This window comes from Panthera uncia, assembly GCF_023721935.1.
Source record: "Panthera uncia isolate 11264 chromosome E2 unlocalized genomic scaffold, Puncia_PCG_1.0 HiC_scaffold_20, whole genome shotgun sequence".
Lineage (NCBI taxonomy): Eukaryota > Metazoa > Chordata > Mammalia > Carnivora > Felidae > Panthera > Panthera uncia.
In genome coordinates this window covers 22,116,021-22,129,212 of record NW_026057589.1, presented here as the reverse complement: position 1 = coordinate 22,129,212, position 13,192 = coordinate 22,116,021, and the positions used below count along the sequence as shown (strand labels likewise).

Genomic DNA, 13,192 nt, shown 5'->3' with positions numbered 1-13,192 from the left:
GGGGGGGGGGGGGGGGCGCCCTCCCTCTCGGAGCCTCGGGGGCCTCGGTTTCCAGACGGGGGAAATGCCAACAGAACGGACTGTGAGGTGCTACCGGAGAGAGACGCGGGACCGTGACAAGGGCACAAGGGCACCAACGCATCAGAGACAGAACAGTCTCTCCTCCAGCAAGGAGGAAAACACGAACACCGTTAGAGGGGGGAAAAGGAAAGACTCCCCCGAGAACGCAGCACGGCCTGTGTGCACACGTCCCGGGGCACGCACGCGTGCGAGGGCACAAGATGTAGGAGAGAAGGTTGTGAACGCGGGCAGGATGTCTGTGCACGTGGAGGGGGCTGGGGGAGGCCGCAGGAAGAAGGGCCCCTCCGGGCTCTTGCGACACCCCCCGCAAGCCGCTGTCCTGGCTCAGCGGGCCTCCAGCGACGCCCGCCCGCCTTCCGTGGGGCTGCCCAGAAGCCACTCCTTAACCCCCAGAGAAAGGTCCCGGTGTCCCGGGCACCTGGCGAGAGACGGGTAACCGGTCACCGGGGACCCGGGTTCGCCCATCCGTGGGGAGGAACCCGCAATCACACGGCACGGGAGCTGGCAAAACCAGGCCCGTGACCGCCCTACACGTTTTGTGAAGTTTGTTTACTTATTTTGAGAGAGAGAGAGAGAGAGAGAGAGAGAGAGAGAGAGAGAGAGAGTCCCAAGCAGGATCCGAGCTGTCGGCGCAGAGCCCGAGCGGGGCTCGATCTCAGGAACCGTGAGATTGCGACCCGAGGCGAGACCCGGAGTCAGATGCTTAACTGACCGAGCCACCCAGGCGCCCCTCGACGCGTTTCTGCAAAGGGAAGAAAATGCAGAGCTTCGAGAAGAGCAGGAGAGCGAGGGGTGACGGGAAGCAGGAGGGTGGGGCCGCCAACCGAGCCCCCTGTTGACACGCAGAGCGTGAGAAGGTGGAGAAAGGCCGCTGGGGTCAGTCTGATGCTCTGCCACCACCAGCCCAGGGCCGGGTTTCTCCGCACCGCAGGGCTGAGGGGAGGGAGTCCGGGAGCCCCCTTCCGTGCTTGGCTGGGGACGCGCAAGTCCGGTGGGCAAGTCCTCAGCTCCTGCACGAGAGGGGAAGCGGGGGCTTTGTCTCCAGAACGGCACCCCCTCTCTTCCGCAGGCAACGGGCCGGGGGAAGGGGCCGGGCCGCTTTCCGCAGGGCTGGCGGCCCAGGGACATCGAGGCCACTCCACCCTGTGCCTCCGGGTGGCTCCCAGGGCTGAGCTGCTTTCCTCGGGGCGGGAGCAGCGGCCAGGAGCCCCGCGAAAAGCCCCTCGCTCTGAAGGCCCCGGGCCTCCCGTGTCCAACGGTCCCGGGACGTCGCATCATCTCACAAAAGGACGAACAGCGCGGGACTGTGAGAAAGGGAAGAAGCCAAGCCTGGAGGAATCCAGCCGCCCAAAGGAATCGGATTAAAGGAGCTGCTGCTGTGGCCACTGGGAAGCCAGGCTCTCAGGCCAGCTGAGCCCCCACTGCCTGAAGGCTCCTCCCGGCCTCCCTTGTCCCCGACTGCCCGCTGTGCTGTGGTCCCCGGGAGCCCCGGTGCCCCCTCGCCCCAGTCCTGCTTGGCCCGGGGATCTGGAAGGCCCACGCCTGCCTCCCACCTGCCTGCGTCTCCAGCCCATCAGGACCCACACAAGCCTCTTAACCCCCGTCTACGAAGCCTGTCGTCTGGAAGCCGGGAGACGAGGTTTACGGGTCCGGAGCGGCCTATAAAAACAGTGCTGCCGTGTGTCAATGCTCCGACCCCCTCCCCCGAAACCCCTTTCTGGAAGCGGGTGCTTGTGCGGCTACACCAGGGCAGGGCGGGATAGAGGCCAGGTCCCTGCCAGCCCCACATCATGTCCAGGGAGTGCTGCTGAAGCCGGGGCGGGGGTGGAAAGGCCAAGGCCCTGGAGCCGGACCACCCAGACCACCCAGTTCTCCCTCGTCCTGGCGTCCCAGCTGCCGCACTCACTGCTTGTAATTCGATCCCGAACTCCCAGGTTCAGGAGTCTCGGTCTGTGCATCTGAAAATTGGGCCCCATGCCACCCATCCACAGCGCAGGTCACCCCGCCCCCCACGGTCACGGGAGGAACCCGCAGCCCGGGGAGGACACTGGCATCCTCCCCAAGGTCCCCCGCGTGGCTGGTGACAGAGTGGGGCCAATGACGGGACCCACGGAGGTTTGGGGCTGATGACCCATCAGTGGGCAGCCGCGGACACGGAGCTGAGACGGTCGGGTGACCCACAAGGCAGGGGTGAACCGCACCTGGCACGCGGCCACCTGTCACCTGCCCCACGTCTCCCACCATGAAGCGCGTGATACTTTTAATGTAAAACGCAACGCGGCCTGAAGATACCTTTCGGACACTGAGGCGGCTCCTACGGTATAATCGACAGTCAGCAGCAAACACGTTAAAAGAATAAAATAACATTCACGATGGCGTGACTGGCGTATAAACTCAAAAAGGGAAGACCTCTATGGATTCACCGCTGATTTAAAACCCGCCCAGGGACGCCTGGGGGGCTCAGTCGGTTAAACGCCCGACTCCTGACTTCAGCTCAGGTCATGATCTTACGGTTTGTGGGATCGAGCCCCACACTGGGCTGGTGGCATGGAACCCGCTTGGGGCGCTCGCTCGCTCTCTCTCTCTCTGCCTCTCCCCCACTCACGTGCTCGCTTGAGCTGTCTCCCTCACTCAAGGTAAATAAAGTTTACAAAAATGAATCAAATAAAACCTGCCCGTTTGTAGGACCCCCATCAGTGACCCCCTCCTCCAGGCAGCCTTCCTAGATCCCCACTGCCTCCCCCGCCCCCACGGGGGCCAGGTCCTGGCTGGGCCCTCAGCCCTCCCCGCGCTGACCCACACACACCTGCCACGTGGCTGCATCGGGGTACCCACTCGGGAGGAGTGTGGGGCCGCAGGGAAGCCTCCCAGCTCCTGTACCTCCCGGCTGTGTGACTTTGGGCAAGTGACTTCCCCTCTCTGTGCCTCAACTTCCTCATCAACAAAATCAGAGAACCTGCCCGACACGAGGGGTGGAGGCTTCCACGGGGCACCGCGGGACGGCATCAACACGCTCGGCTTGTCATCGCCGTCCCCTCCCACCTCGCTGTGTCTTCATGGGGACCGGGTGGACGGACGGAACCCCAGGGCCCTTCCTCGTCACCGGCTCTGCCCCACAGCTGTCACTAACCGGTCGGCGGGGTGTCGTGGCCACCGTGGGCTCTACCTTTGAGGGGCCCTCCTTGGGCCGCGGGCTGCTCCCTCGCCCCCACTGCACTCTCACCCGACAGCCCACCAGGCGGAAACAGTCACCCCCAGCGCTGCCCGCTCCTGCCCAGGGTCCCAGCACGCCCGTCCTGGCCCAGCTGAGCCACACGCTGACCGCGACCTGTGCGCCAGTCGTCTGAGGCTGTGGCACCTCGTGGAAGAGACCCAACCCGAGCAGCGGTCTCTGCCGCAGCAGGGAAGCAACGGCACGCGGCCCGGGCGGCGGGGGCAGGGGACCGGAGCGCCACGGGACTCACGGCCAAGCCAGACGTCTGTCTCGGGGGTCTTCTCCACGCACCCCCCGGTCCTGCTCCTGCCGACGGGGCCGAAAGACGAGATGGCTACTGCTCGGCAGCCGTACAGGAGCCCAGGGGCCCAGCCAGCAGGCCACCGTCTACTCCCATTTCACAGACAGAAAACTGAGACCCAGACCAGGGGAGAGTCTTGCCTACGGCCACTGCGAGTGCTGGCGCTCAGAATCCGGGACTTCTCCCTTCCAGGCTGGAGCGAGTCCAAAGCCCCTTCCCAATTCTTTTTTTTATTGTTTTAATGTTTATTTACGAGAGAGAGAGAGAGAGAGAGAGAGAGAGAGAGAAAGAATCCGAAGCAGGCTCCAGGCTCCGAGCTGTCAGCACAGAGCCCGACGCGGGGCTCAAACCCACGAGCCGTGAGATCACGACCTGAGCCGAAGTCGGGCACCTAACTGACTGAGCCCTCCGGGCGCCCCAGCCCCATCCCAATTCCTAACACAGTCCCTCTTATCCCAGGGAGAAGACCAACTCCCACCTTCAAACTCAAATTCGACGTCAGGAGACCTAGGCTAGGAGCATGGCCGTGGTCACGTTTAGTTGGTCGACCTTAGCCGACGGAACCACCCCAGTCGTACTGTGTCACTAAAACCCACTAGGGGCGCCTGGGGGGCTCAGTCAGTTAAGCCTCTGACTTAGGCTCAGGTCACGATCTCACGGTTCATGGGCTCGAGCCCCGCGTCGGGCTCTGTGCTCTGTGCTGACAGCTCGGAGCCTGGAGCCTGCTTCGGATTCTGCGTCCCCCTCTCTCTCTGCCTCTCCCCTGCTCGTGCTCTCTCTCTCTCTCTCTCTCTCTCTCTCTCTCTCGACAATAAGCATTAAAAGTAAATAAATAAAAACTAAACTCCCTGGTGGGAAGTCTGAACTAGAAGCGTGAAACACAGAGCTCCCAGGGGACTGAGCAAATCCCTGCTCAGGGGTGTCTCCCCAGGAGAAACGCAGACACGCATCCACACGAAAAGCTGCACGCGGACGTTCTGGGCAGCATGGTCCCCGGGGGGCCAACAGAATCAGCGCCCACGTCCGCCAGCCGAGGCACGGGTGGGCAAAATGCCCATCGGTGTGGGGACGCCGCGCTGGCGCCTGCTCTGGCCGCGGCAGACCGGGGACGCGCGCTGTGTCCGAGAAGCCAGGCACGAAAGACCGCGAGTCGCGTGGCTCCGTGTGTGTGAAATGTACAAGACGTACACCCACAGACACGGAAGGGACGCGAGTGCTTGCGGGGCTGGCAGGGGTGGGGGGGGACCGGATAGTGCCGGTGGCCGCACGGCTCCCTGAACGAGCTAAATGTCACCGAGTTGTAGGCTTTAAAAGGGTGAATTTTATGGTGTGTGAATTATATCTCAACTGAAAAACAGATAAAACAAAACAGTGTCTTCGCAAGGTCAGGGCGCCAGGCCTGTCTGACCGGCCCCCTCCCCTGCCCTCTGGCACCCCAGCTTCCTCGTGGTCCCCTGCCCGGACCGTCCTCCTGGCTCAGGTGACAGCCCCCAGCCCTCCCCCCTCCCCCTGCCCACTCATTTGCTCGCAGCCACAGCCCTCCCTGCACCCCATCTGGGTTACTCACTGTGGGATCCTGGGCCCAGAACAGTGCCTGGGACACAGCAGGTGCTTCATACAGACAGACTGAACAAAAGAATAGAATCCTTTCAGCGACCGGCACAGCTTTCAAGATAAAAGTCCCAAATTCCTGGGCTATGCTCACAATGGCCTCCCTCACCAGTCCTTACCGCAGCGCTGGAATCTTCTGGAAGCTTTAAAATACCAGGGGCCCCAGGGCTACCCCCTAGAGATTCTGATTAAAAGGCTGGGCTAGGGCCCAGTCACTGGTATAAAATTCAAATGGTTCAAATTGGCTCCCAGGCAAATCCCACTCCCCGCATCTAGGCCTTTGTACATACTCCCCAGGAGCACATGACTCTCACATGGACCCGGCTGAGTCCTTTCCAGCCTTCGGACTCAGCTTAGAGAGCGCCTCCTCCGGGAAGCCTTCCCTGAACACACCAGCTTCCCACCCTCCTGCGAGCTCCCGGCAGGTCCCAGCACAGAACCCGGCACGCCGCACGACCACGGCCAGAGCCTGTCACCGCCCCCCACCCCCCACCCACGCGAGCAGCCGGGGGCAGGGCCCGCCTGACTCCACAGCACGTCTTCAGAGCGCCTGCTGCCGTGTAGGTACGCAAACACCTGTTGACCTGCTGGGTGGAATGTGTGTTTCTCCCGGGCGGCAACGGACAAGAGTAGAAGCATGAGCGGGGACGAGGCAGCTGTGTCCCCGTCACAGGGCTGCCGGGATTTCTTTCAAAACCTATGCGTCTAATCAGCTCGTATTGCTGAAAAAATACACCAGCAAAGTGGCATTAGGCTGTGGGCTTCTTGGGCCCCCTGGCATAGTGTCGCCCCCCCAAAAGGTGATCCAAGAGGTTTCCTGACCCTAACGTGGGACAGAATATCACGGGAGGGGCCCCCACATCATACCCTGAGTTTAAAACCCCGACCCCACGAGACGGGGGAGATACTGAAGGAAGGCGTAAACTCCCAGGTTCAAGATCGCCACGGGAGGGGGTCTAACGCACAGCCGGTAACTACCGCTACTGATCCTGTATCACATACTTGAATGTTGCTAAGACAGATCTTAAACGCACAGAAAAAAGAAAGAAAATAGCGACGTGGTGAGACCGGTGGTGATCGTTGTATAACATATAAATGTTTCCAACCAACGTGTTGCACCTTAAACTCGCACAATGTTATACCAATCATACCTCAGCACAGCTGGAAAAAAAGAAAAAGAAAATAAAGAAAACCTAGACCCCGGGAAGGCGCCCTCTCCTTCCTAACCCTGCAGAAGAGACGGCCGATAAATTAGTCGACGTTCTACCCGCAAGGGCAGACAGCCCCGGCATCCCTTCTCAACACAGCCCCACCCGCCAGTCACACTCATGTGTGAAATGCAAACCACCTGCGACCCTTGAGGCCCTGACCTTTCATTTTGACAGACGGGGAAACTGAGCGAAGGTCACATGGCGAGAAGCTCCCTCCACCATGGCCCCCGTGAACCTCCCACTTGTGGCTACGTGGCCATCGGAGGCCAAGTTCCTAGATACTCTTCCTGGGGGCCGGACGCATCTCCCCTCTCCCCGTCCCGACCAGGATAGGGACCAGGGGCAGAAAATGAACGTGATCTCCAGACATGGGTGCTTCCCCAGCCCAGAAAACGTGCCGACTGGGGAAACCTGCCCACAACCTACAAACTCTCCAAAGACACAAGTCACAGAGAGCTAACCTCCCAAGAGTAAGATCCCGAGAGATCTAAGCAGAGAAGGGGCCGGAAAGCTCTGAGGACTCTAGACTTCACCAAAGACGGCCACCCTGCGGCCCTGCCCCTGCCCCTCCCTGCTTTCAGGGAGGGCTGAGCTTTGGAAACCTCCTGCCTCAACCTCCTCTTTCCCAGTTGCCTCCAATCACCTCCAGGTTTAGGACAAGGCACGTCTGGAGAGCTCACTCCTCTGAGCAGATGGCTTCCAACCTGCCAAGAAAAGCACAGCCCTCCCCTCGGAGGAGGCGGTGGGAGCTTGAGAAAGGCCCAAAGCCCAGTCGCTGCCCAGCTGCCGCCAGGGAGAGAGGGTGCCGGTGTCGGCCCAGCCGGGCAGCCCCCGCCCCCCGCCCACCCCGGCATCTTCCGGAAGGCTCCCCGCCTCCAGTCACCTTGCCTAGGTGTCCCACGAGCCCACACCGGGCTGGGGAGGAGGGCTGCCAGGCCCTCCCTGAAGAGCACGGAGCCGTGTGGGCGCCGAGAGCCGGGGAACGGGGGAAACAGATGTGCGTGCCGGCCCCGACAGGCAAGTGATGACAGGCGCTCTCTGCGGGCCTCAGATGTCAGCCGGGAGACAAGAAAGGGGCCGCGGCAGCAACACCTGTTTTGGGTGCGGAGGCCACGCTCTGGGGGCCGGGTGTCCCCTCCGTGAGGGGCCAGGGTGCGGTTAGGTAAGCAGCTGCACACTCCAGTCCCCGGAACGCTCCCCGGACAGACCGCGGGAAGAGGGCAGGGCGGCCCGCCCGCCAACTGGCTCGCAAAGGAGGCCGAGGGATCCCGCGGCGGACCTTCGGGGACGGGGGCAGGCTTGTCCCACCAGCAGCGGGAGGTCCCTGCTGCGATCTGAACACCAGAGCAGGGCTGGGAGAGGAAAACCCAAGGGTGCCACTAGTCAGCAGGGCAGAGAACAGGGAGTACAGGACGTCCGGGCCGGCCAGCGGGGGGTCCTTCAGGACCTCGGGCCCGTGCAAGCTGACCTCGTGCCTCTCAGCTGCTCTGGGGGAGGGGGTGGGGCCCGGGCAGGGGACATTAGGACCACGTCCCTCCAGGGCACTGCCACCTTCACAGCTGGAGCCCCGGGGTCTAGAGAGCCTAGAGGCTGGAGCACAGACGCCAGAGCGGGCCTCCTGGGTCCAATGCTGGTCCCGCGGTTACCAACTGAGCGACCTTGGGCCAGTCACTTGACCTCTCTGGAGTCGTCATTTCTGGTATGAAACGGAGGCAGCGGCACCTGCCTCAACAGCGTTGTGGGGAGGGCTCAGTAAGAGTGAACACGGGGGAAGCATGTGGCACGGTCTGGAACGCGGAGAACATTCTAGAAAGGCATCATCATCCCTATTACGTCCCCAGCTGCCATCTCGGGCAACCTGGCCAGCTGTGCCCCCTAGCTCCAGAGGGAGGGACGACCGACCCCTTATCCCCCGCAGAAAGGTTGGGGGGCAGAGGCCGCGACATCGCGGCATGCGGGCGCCGCCCAGAGACCTAACCCGGAGTCGCCAGCACCTCAGGGACAGAGAAGGGAACGAGTGTGTCCCGCGTTCCCACCGGGCACCAGCCACTCTCAGACCCCAGACCTTCCAGAGGAAGGATCACCTCGGCGTCCCAAGCGCAGTCCTGTGCACGCGGCCGGCTCAGAGGTCTGGTGGTTTACACGGCCCGGTGCCCTCCAGGAGGCGTGCACTCGGCTGGACCGAAAAGCCGCAAACGCGACCCCGACAGAGGGTGTCGGTGACTTCTTTTCTTTCCTTTCTCTTCCTCGCTCTCTTTCCCGTCCCCGCTCTTTCCCCGTGTTCTTTCACACTGTTTAAAGCTGATTCACCAATGAATGAACGTTGAGCAGGAAACAACGGAGGCGTCGCGGGAGGCGGTATAGACGAGGTTCCGGAACATGCCGTTCCGGCTCAGCGGTTTCCCTGTGGCTACCTTCCAATGCCCCTGGCCACTCCCACCCAAGTTCTCAAACCACACGGCGGAGACAGACAGGGCTCAGGGGCTGGCGGGAGCGAACCCTGCCAGCCCCCGCCGGGAGTCCCGGGTCTGTTTCCAGCCGCACTGTGCTGAGGCCTCGTGCCCACCGTGGCGCCTCCGGAGAGCCCCGGCCCCGCTTTGTTTACGGTTCCGCGGGAAGTGGTATTCTGTGCCGGGCTCCGCGCCCCTCCCCCCGACACTGAAGGCGCTGCACTTGCCTCCAGATCCCCAGCGTCTGGAACAGTGCCTGGCTCAGAGTAGGCGCTCCATAAACATTTGTTAAATGAATGGCAGGGAGGGAGGAAGGAAGGGCAGGAGGCTGAGTTTCCGGCATTCTACCCTCTCACAGGCGGGAGCTGACTACTGGAGCCGCACGGCTGCCCTCCCCCCCCCCCCCCCCCCCCCCCCGCCCCCCCACCGCCAAGGCCGATGGCCTCGCCACCCACCTGGACGGCTGCCACGGCCCAGCCCTGGGTGGATCTCTTCCCGGCGCGTTCCGAGCCTTCTTTCAAGGACTTTTTCTCTCTCCCCTGTGCCTCCAACTCCAAAACTGCCTCCTGTGCCTGACTCCGGGGCCTTCCGTGCACGCCAGCCTCGTCCCCCCCGCCGTCATCCCCACTAAGCACCTCTGGTCGCCCCTTGCCTCCGTGCCTCCTCACCCTTGACCCCTCCCTCTCCACCGCACCCCGCCGAGGACGGAGTGGGGCTCGGGGCTGGGAAGACGTAGGTTGAAGACCCACTTCAGCCACCTCTACTGGTTGTGGGACGGTCACCGATGCCACCTGACTTCCCTGACTTCTCGTCTGCGAAATGGGGGCAATAAGGCCTCCCAGGAGCAGACGCTCTGGAAATGGCGCCGAACCACGCAAGCCAGCCAGCCTTCCCCAACTCACGCTGACCCCTTCCGGGCAGACTCCGGCTTGCGTTTTCATCCCCACGAGGCTCCCCTCCACCCCAACCTTCCCAGCTGGACTGTTTCCTCAAGTTCCTGCCCGCGAGGCCCGCGCTTGGCAGCTCATCAACTCCCGATGAGTGAGCAAATCAACAACGGAAAAACTCGCCACGGCGTGGACGCTGTGCAGAGAGCACCCGGAAACCTCAGAGAGGGCGCTGTGGCCGGCACACGGCACCGCCACGGAGCCCGAGACCCGCGGCCACCCCGCGAAGCGACAGCCTCACAGAGGAACCGGCCTGCCTCCTAGAACAGTCTGCCCGACACACCAGGTGGATGGGAGGGTCCCATTGGGCGCCAAGGGCTTGACCTTCCGGGGGCATCCGAATGCCCACGGCGGTCGCACACTGGCCCTCCGCGGCAGGCGCTGCGAACCTCCGCTCCGCACCAGGGGGACGAGCACAGACACGTGCTCTCACGTGCTCGGTTCCCAGGAGACGGGGCGGGATGCTTGGGGACGGCGCTGGTGGCGCAACAAATATTTACGGAGCGCCTACTCTGAGCCAGGCACTGTTCCAGACGCTGGGGATCTGGTAGCAAGCGCAGAAGCCGGGCTCACCTCCCACGTCCTGGCCCTTCCGGAAACCGCTTCGGATTCCCAGCAGCAGATCCACAGGCTGGACCGCCGCGTGCTGCTCACGAGGAGTCCGCACCCACAGCGGGGAGCGACGTGTGCCCCCGTTTAGAACGAGAGGCCCAACAAAGCCCCCAGTGACACCTCCACGGCCTGAAGAGGACACGTGCAGAGAAGGTAGCCTGGGCAGAGCGCGACGGCACAGATCAAGCGCCGGTCACGGACCCCACGCCCGCGACGTGGTACCATGACAGGCATCCGATCAAACAGGCCGGTCTCACGGTCTCTGGTGGGGACTAGGGTTCAGGGCCCCCTCGGCCACGACGGTGATCCCAACTCACAAACACCTACTTCCCCAGACCCGCTGGGGGCAGGTCCCGCCTCGGCCTCTGCAGAGGCAGATCCAAAATTAAGTGAGCCCCGTCTGGCTCCTCCGGGGCAGGCAGCGTGAAGGCAGGCGCCTTATAAACAGGGCGCCGGCACCCCCCCGCCCCCCACCTCCTTCTGCACAGCTGATCTGCAGCGAAAAAAGACTCTCCTCCCCTCCGCGGAGGGGAGGGGGGCGGAGTCTGCTCAGGCCACTGTCCCCCAGGGTCCCAAACCCCCACGTCTGAAAACCTGGTTCCATCTGCTGTTAAGCAACCAGAGGGTCTCAAAAGACAAGTGTGAACTTGGGTGTGGAAAGCTGCAGAAGCTACACAGTGCGAGTGCTGGAGCGGAGAGGACCGTCCACGTCTGCTGCGTTTCCAAAGGGGTTAGCGCAGAGGCCTCACGGTGACCCGCGTGGCCGGACTAATTACCAATGTTATCAGGCGGATGACAGACGCGCCCCGAGCTTCCTCTGTGTGACAGACTCCGCTCGCTGCAAACACCCTCAAGTTCAGGCCCGTGCCTGCCTTTTTCCGCAGTGCGCTGTTCTGCCACAAGACCGCTCCCGGTCCCCCCCAACTCCACTCGCCTGCCAGCCCGGCCAGGCCGGCGCTGTCCCCCAAGCACCAGCCCGGCGGCCCCAGGAGGGCACCTCCCCCTGGAACGCGGCACACAGAACCGGTACAAACGCCTCCCCGGCAGAGGCACAGAAAACAACACGTCTTCCTTCCCCGCTCGGATCGCAGAGGCCAAAGAGGAAACCGCCGCTTACCTTCATCGCCGGTGCCGCCGGGGAGCTCCAACCGAGGGGCCCCTGGCGGGCCAGCCCTTGGCCGGCGCACACCAGGGTCCCACACTCCACGCAGGCGCCGATGATCAGCTGCCGCCCATCGTCCACCAGCAGGCTGTGGCTCGCTCGCAGGGTGTAGAGGAACAGCGGCAGCCGGGCGACCCGCACGGCCCTCAGCCCAAGACACCGCTCCTTCTCCTGCTGGCAGAAGAAGCACACGAACGTCTCCACCCGGTACTGTCGAGACCAGGCGCTGACGGTGTGCTGGGAGCCGCGGGCCTCGTGCTGCAGCCACTGGCCCAGCAGGTCGTGGTAGCACAGCACACAGGTGGCCACCAGGCCGGTGGAGTCCGCGGGCCTGGCGCGTGGGGCGGGCGGGTAGACGGTGAGGAACGGGAAGAAGGGCTCCTTTTCGCCCAGGCGGCCCGAGGGGTTCACGTTGAGCTGGAACTCCTTCCCGGGGCCCAGCTCGGCCCCGCAGACGTAGCAGACGGAGGCCGGGCTGCCCGGGGCCGACGCGGGCGGCTCGGAGAGGGCGGGGTCCGAGGCAGAGAAGGCCTGGTGGTACCTGCCCAGGAAGCCCTGCACGGAGGTGATAAGTTCGTCGTTGTGGCAGGCCCGGTACAGGGCCCACACGTCCTCCAGGACGCTGAAGCACTTGGGGCAGCTCCGGACCTCGCAGCGCTTGTTGGGGCCCCGGGCGTTGGGGGGGCGGGGCAGGAGGCTGAGGAAGGGGAAATGCATGGAGCCCCTGGGGGTGCCGTTCAGGATCCTGGAGGCCACGGCCCGGGCGTCCTGGGTACAATCCTCCCCGCAGAGATAGCAGGCCTCCGGCAGGGCCCCGGCGGGCGGGCCCTCCTCCCTGGGGGGCCGGCGGCCCTTGGAGGCCATGCCCGGGGCATGGCTGTTCAGGGGCACCACGTACAGTCGCTGCAGGACGGGCACGTTGGCCAGCTCGAAGCTTTGCCACTGCTGCATGAGCGAGGAGAAGCAGCAGGGGCACACCAGAGTGCTGCCGCCCTCGCTGATGGGCTGTGCCCCCGGAGGGGGGCTGTGCAGCCACAAGAAGGGGAAGAAGGGCGCCTGAGCCAACTTTTCCTGCTTCTGCACGTGGATCTGGTGCCGCGAGGCCGGGGCCAGCGGCGACCCGCAGATGTAGCAGCAGAGGCCCTCTGCTGGCGCGGCCCGGCTCTCCGGGGAAGCCCAGGGGCCGGCGCCTCCGTTCTCCTTCTCTTTGGCGCCGGGCAGGGGCTCCTCCTCGCTGGTGATGTTGATGTCACTGTCCTCGGACATGCAGTAGCTCCCGCGGGTCTCCCCGGGCGGCCTGCCCTCCGGAGGAGTCCCGGCGGCCGTGCCCGGAGGCACTCCTTTGGCGCCGTCCGCGGGGGCCGCCTGGGCCGGGGGGCCTTGCCAAGGGTCCTGAACGCCCCTCAGGACGCTGGCCCGGGCCTCGGGGACCCAGTGCCTCCCGGCCGTCTTCCGCCGGCGCCTCGTGCCGGCCTTGGGCTCCCCGTCCCCGCGCGGCTTCGAGGGGACGCCCTCCTCCTCCTCCTCCTCCGCGTCGCCCTGTCCCGGAGGGGGTCCCGGCGCCGGCCTCCACTCCTGGCAGCGGCCCGCGCGAGGCCCGGGC

At 64.1% G+C, this 13,192-nt stretch overlaps 1 protein-coding gene across 3 annotated transcripts in view; it reads right to left on the bottom strand.

Annotated features, from left to right (window-relative positions):
* GSE1 (Gse1 coiled-coil protein) overlaps nucleotides 1-13,179 on the bottom strand; it is a 386,813-nt gene extending 373,634 nt beyond the window's left edge. For all 3 annotated transcript variants that reach the window (XM_049622707.1, XM_049622709.1, XM_049622708.1), the window contains exon 1: nucleotides 11,545-13,179. In XM_049622707.1, the coding sequence (XP_049478664.1) occupies nucleotides 11,545-12,855 (1,311 nt within the window). In that variant the 5' untranslated portion in view covers nucleotides 12,856-13,179. The remainder of the gene's footprint in view (nucleotides 1-11,544) is intronic.
* Nucleotides 13,180-13,192: the final 13 nt, after the last annotated feature.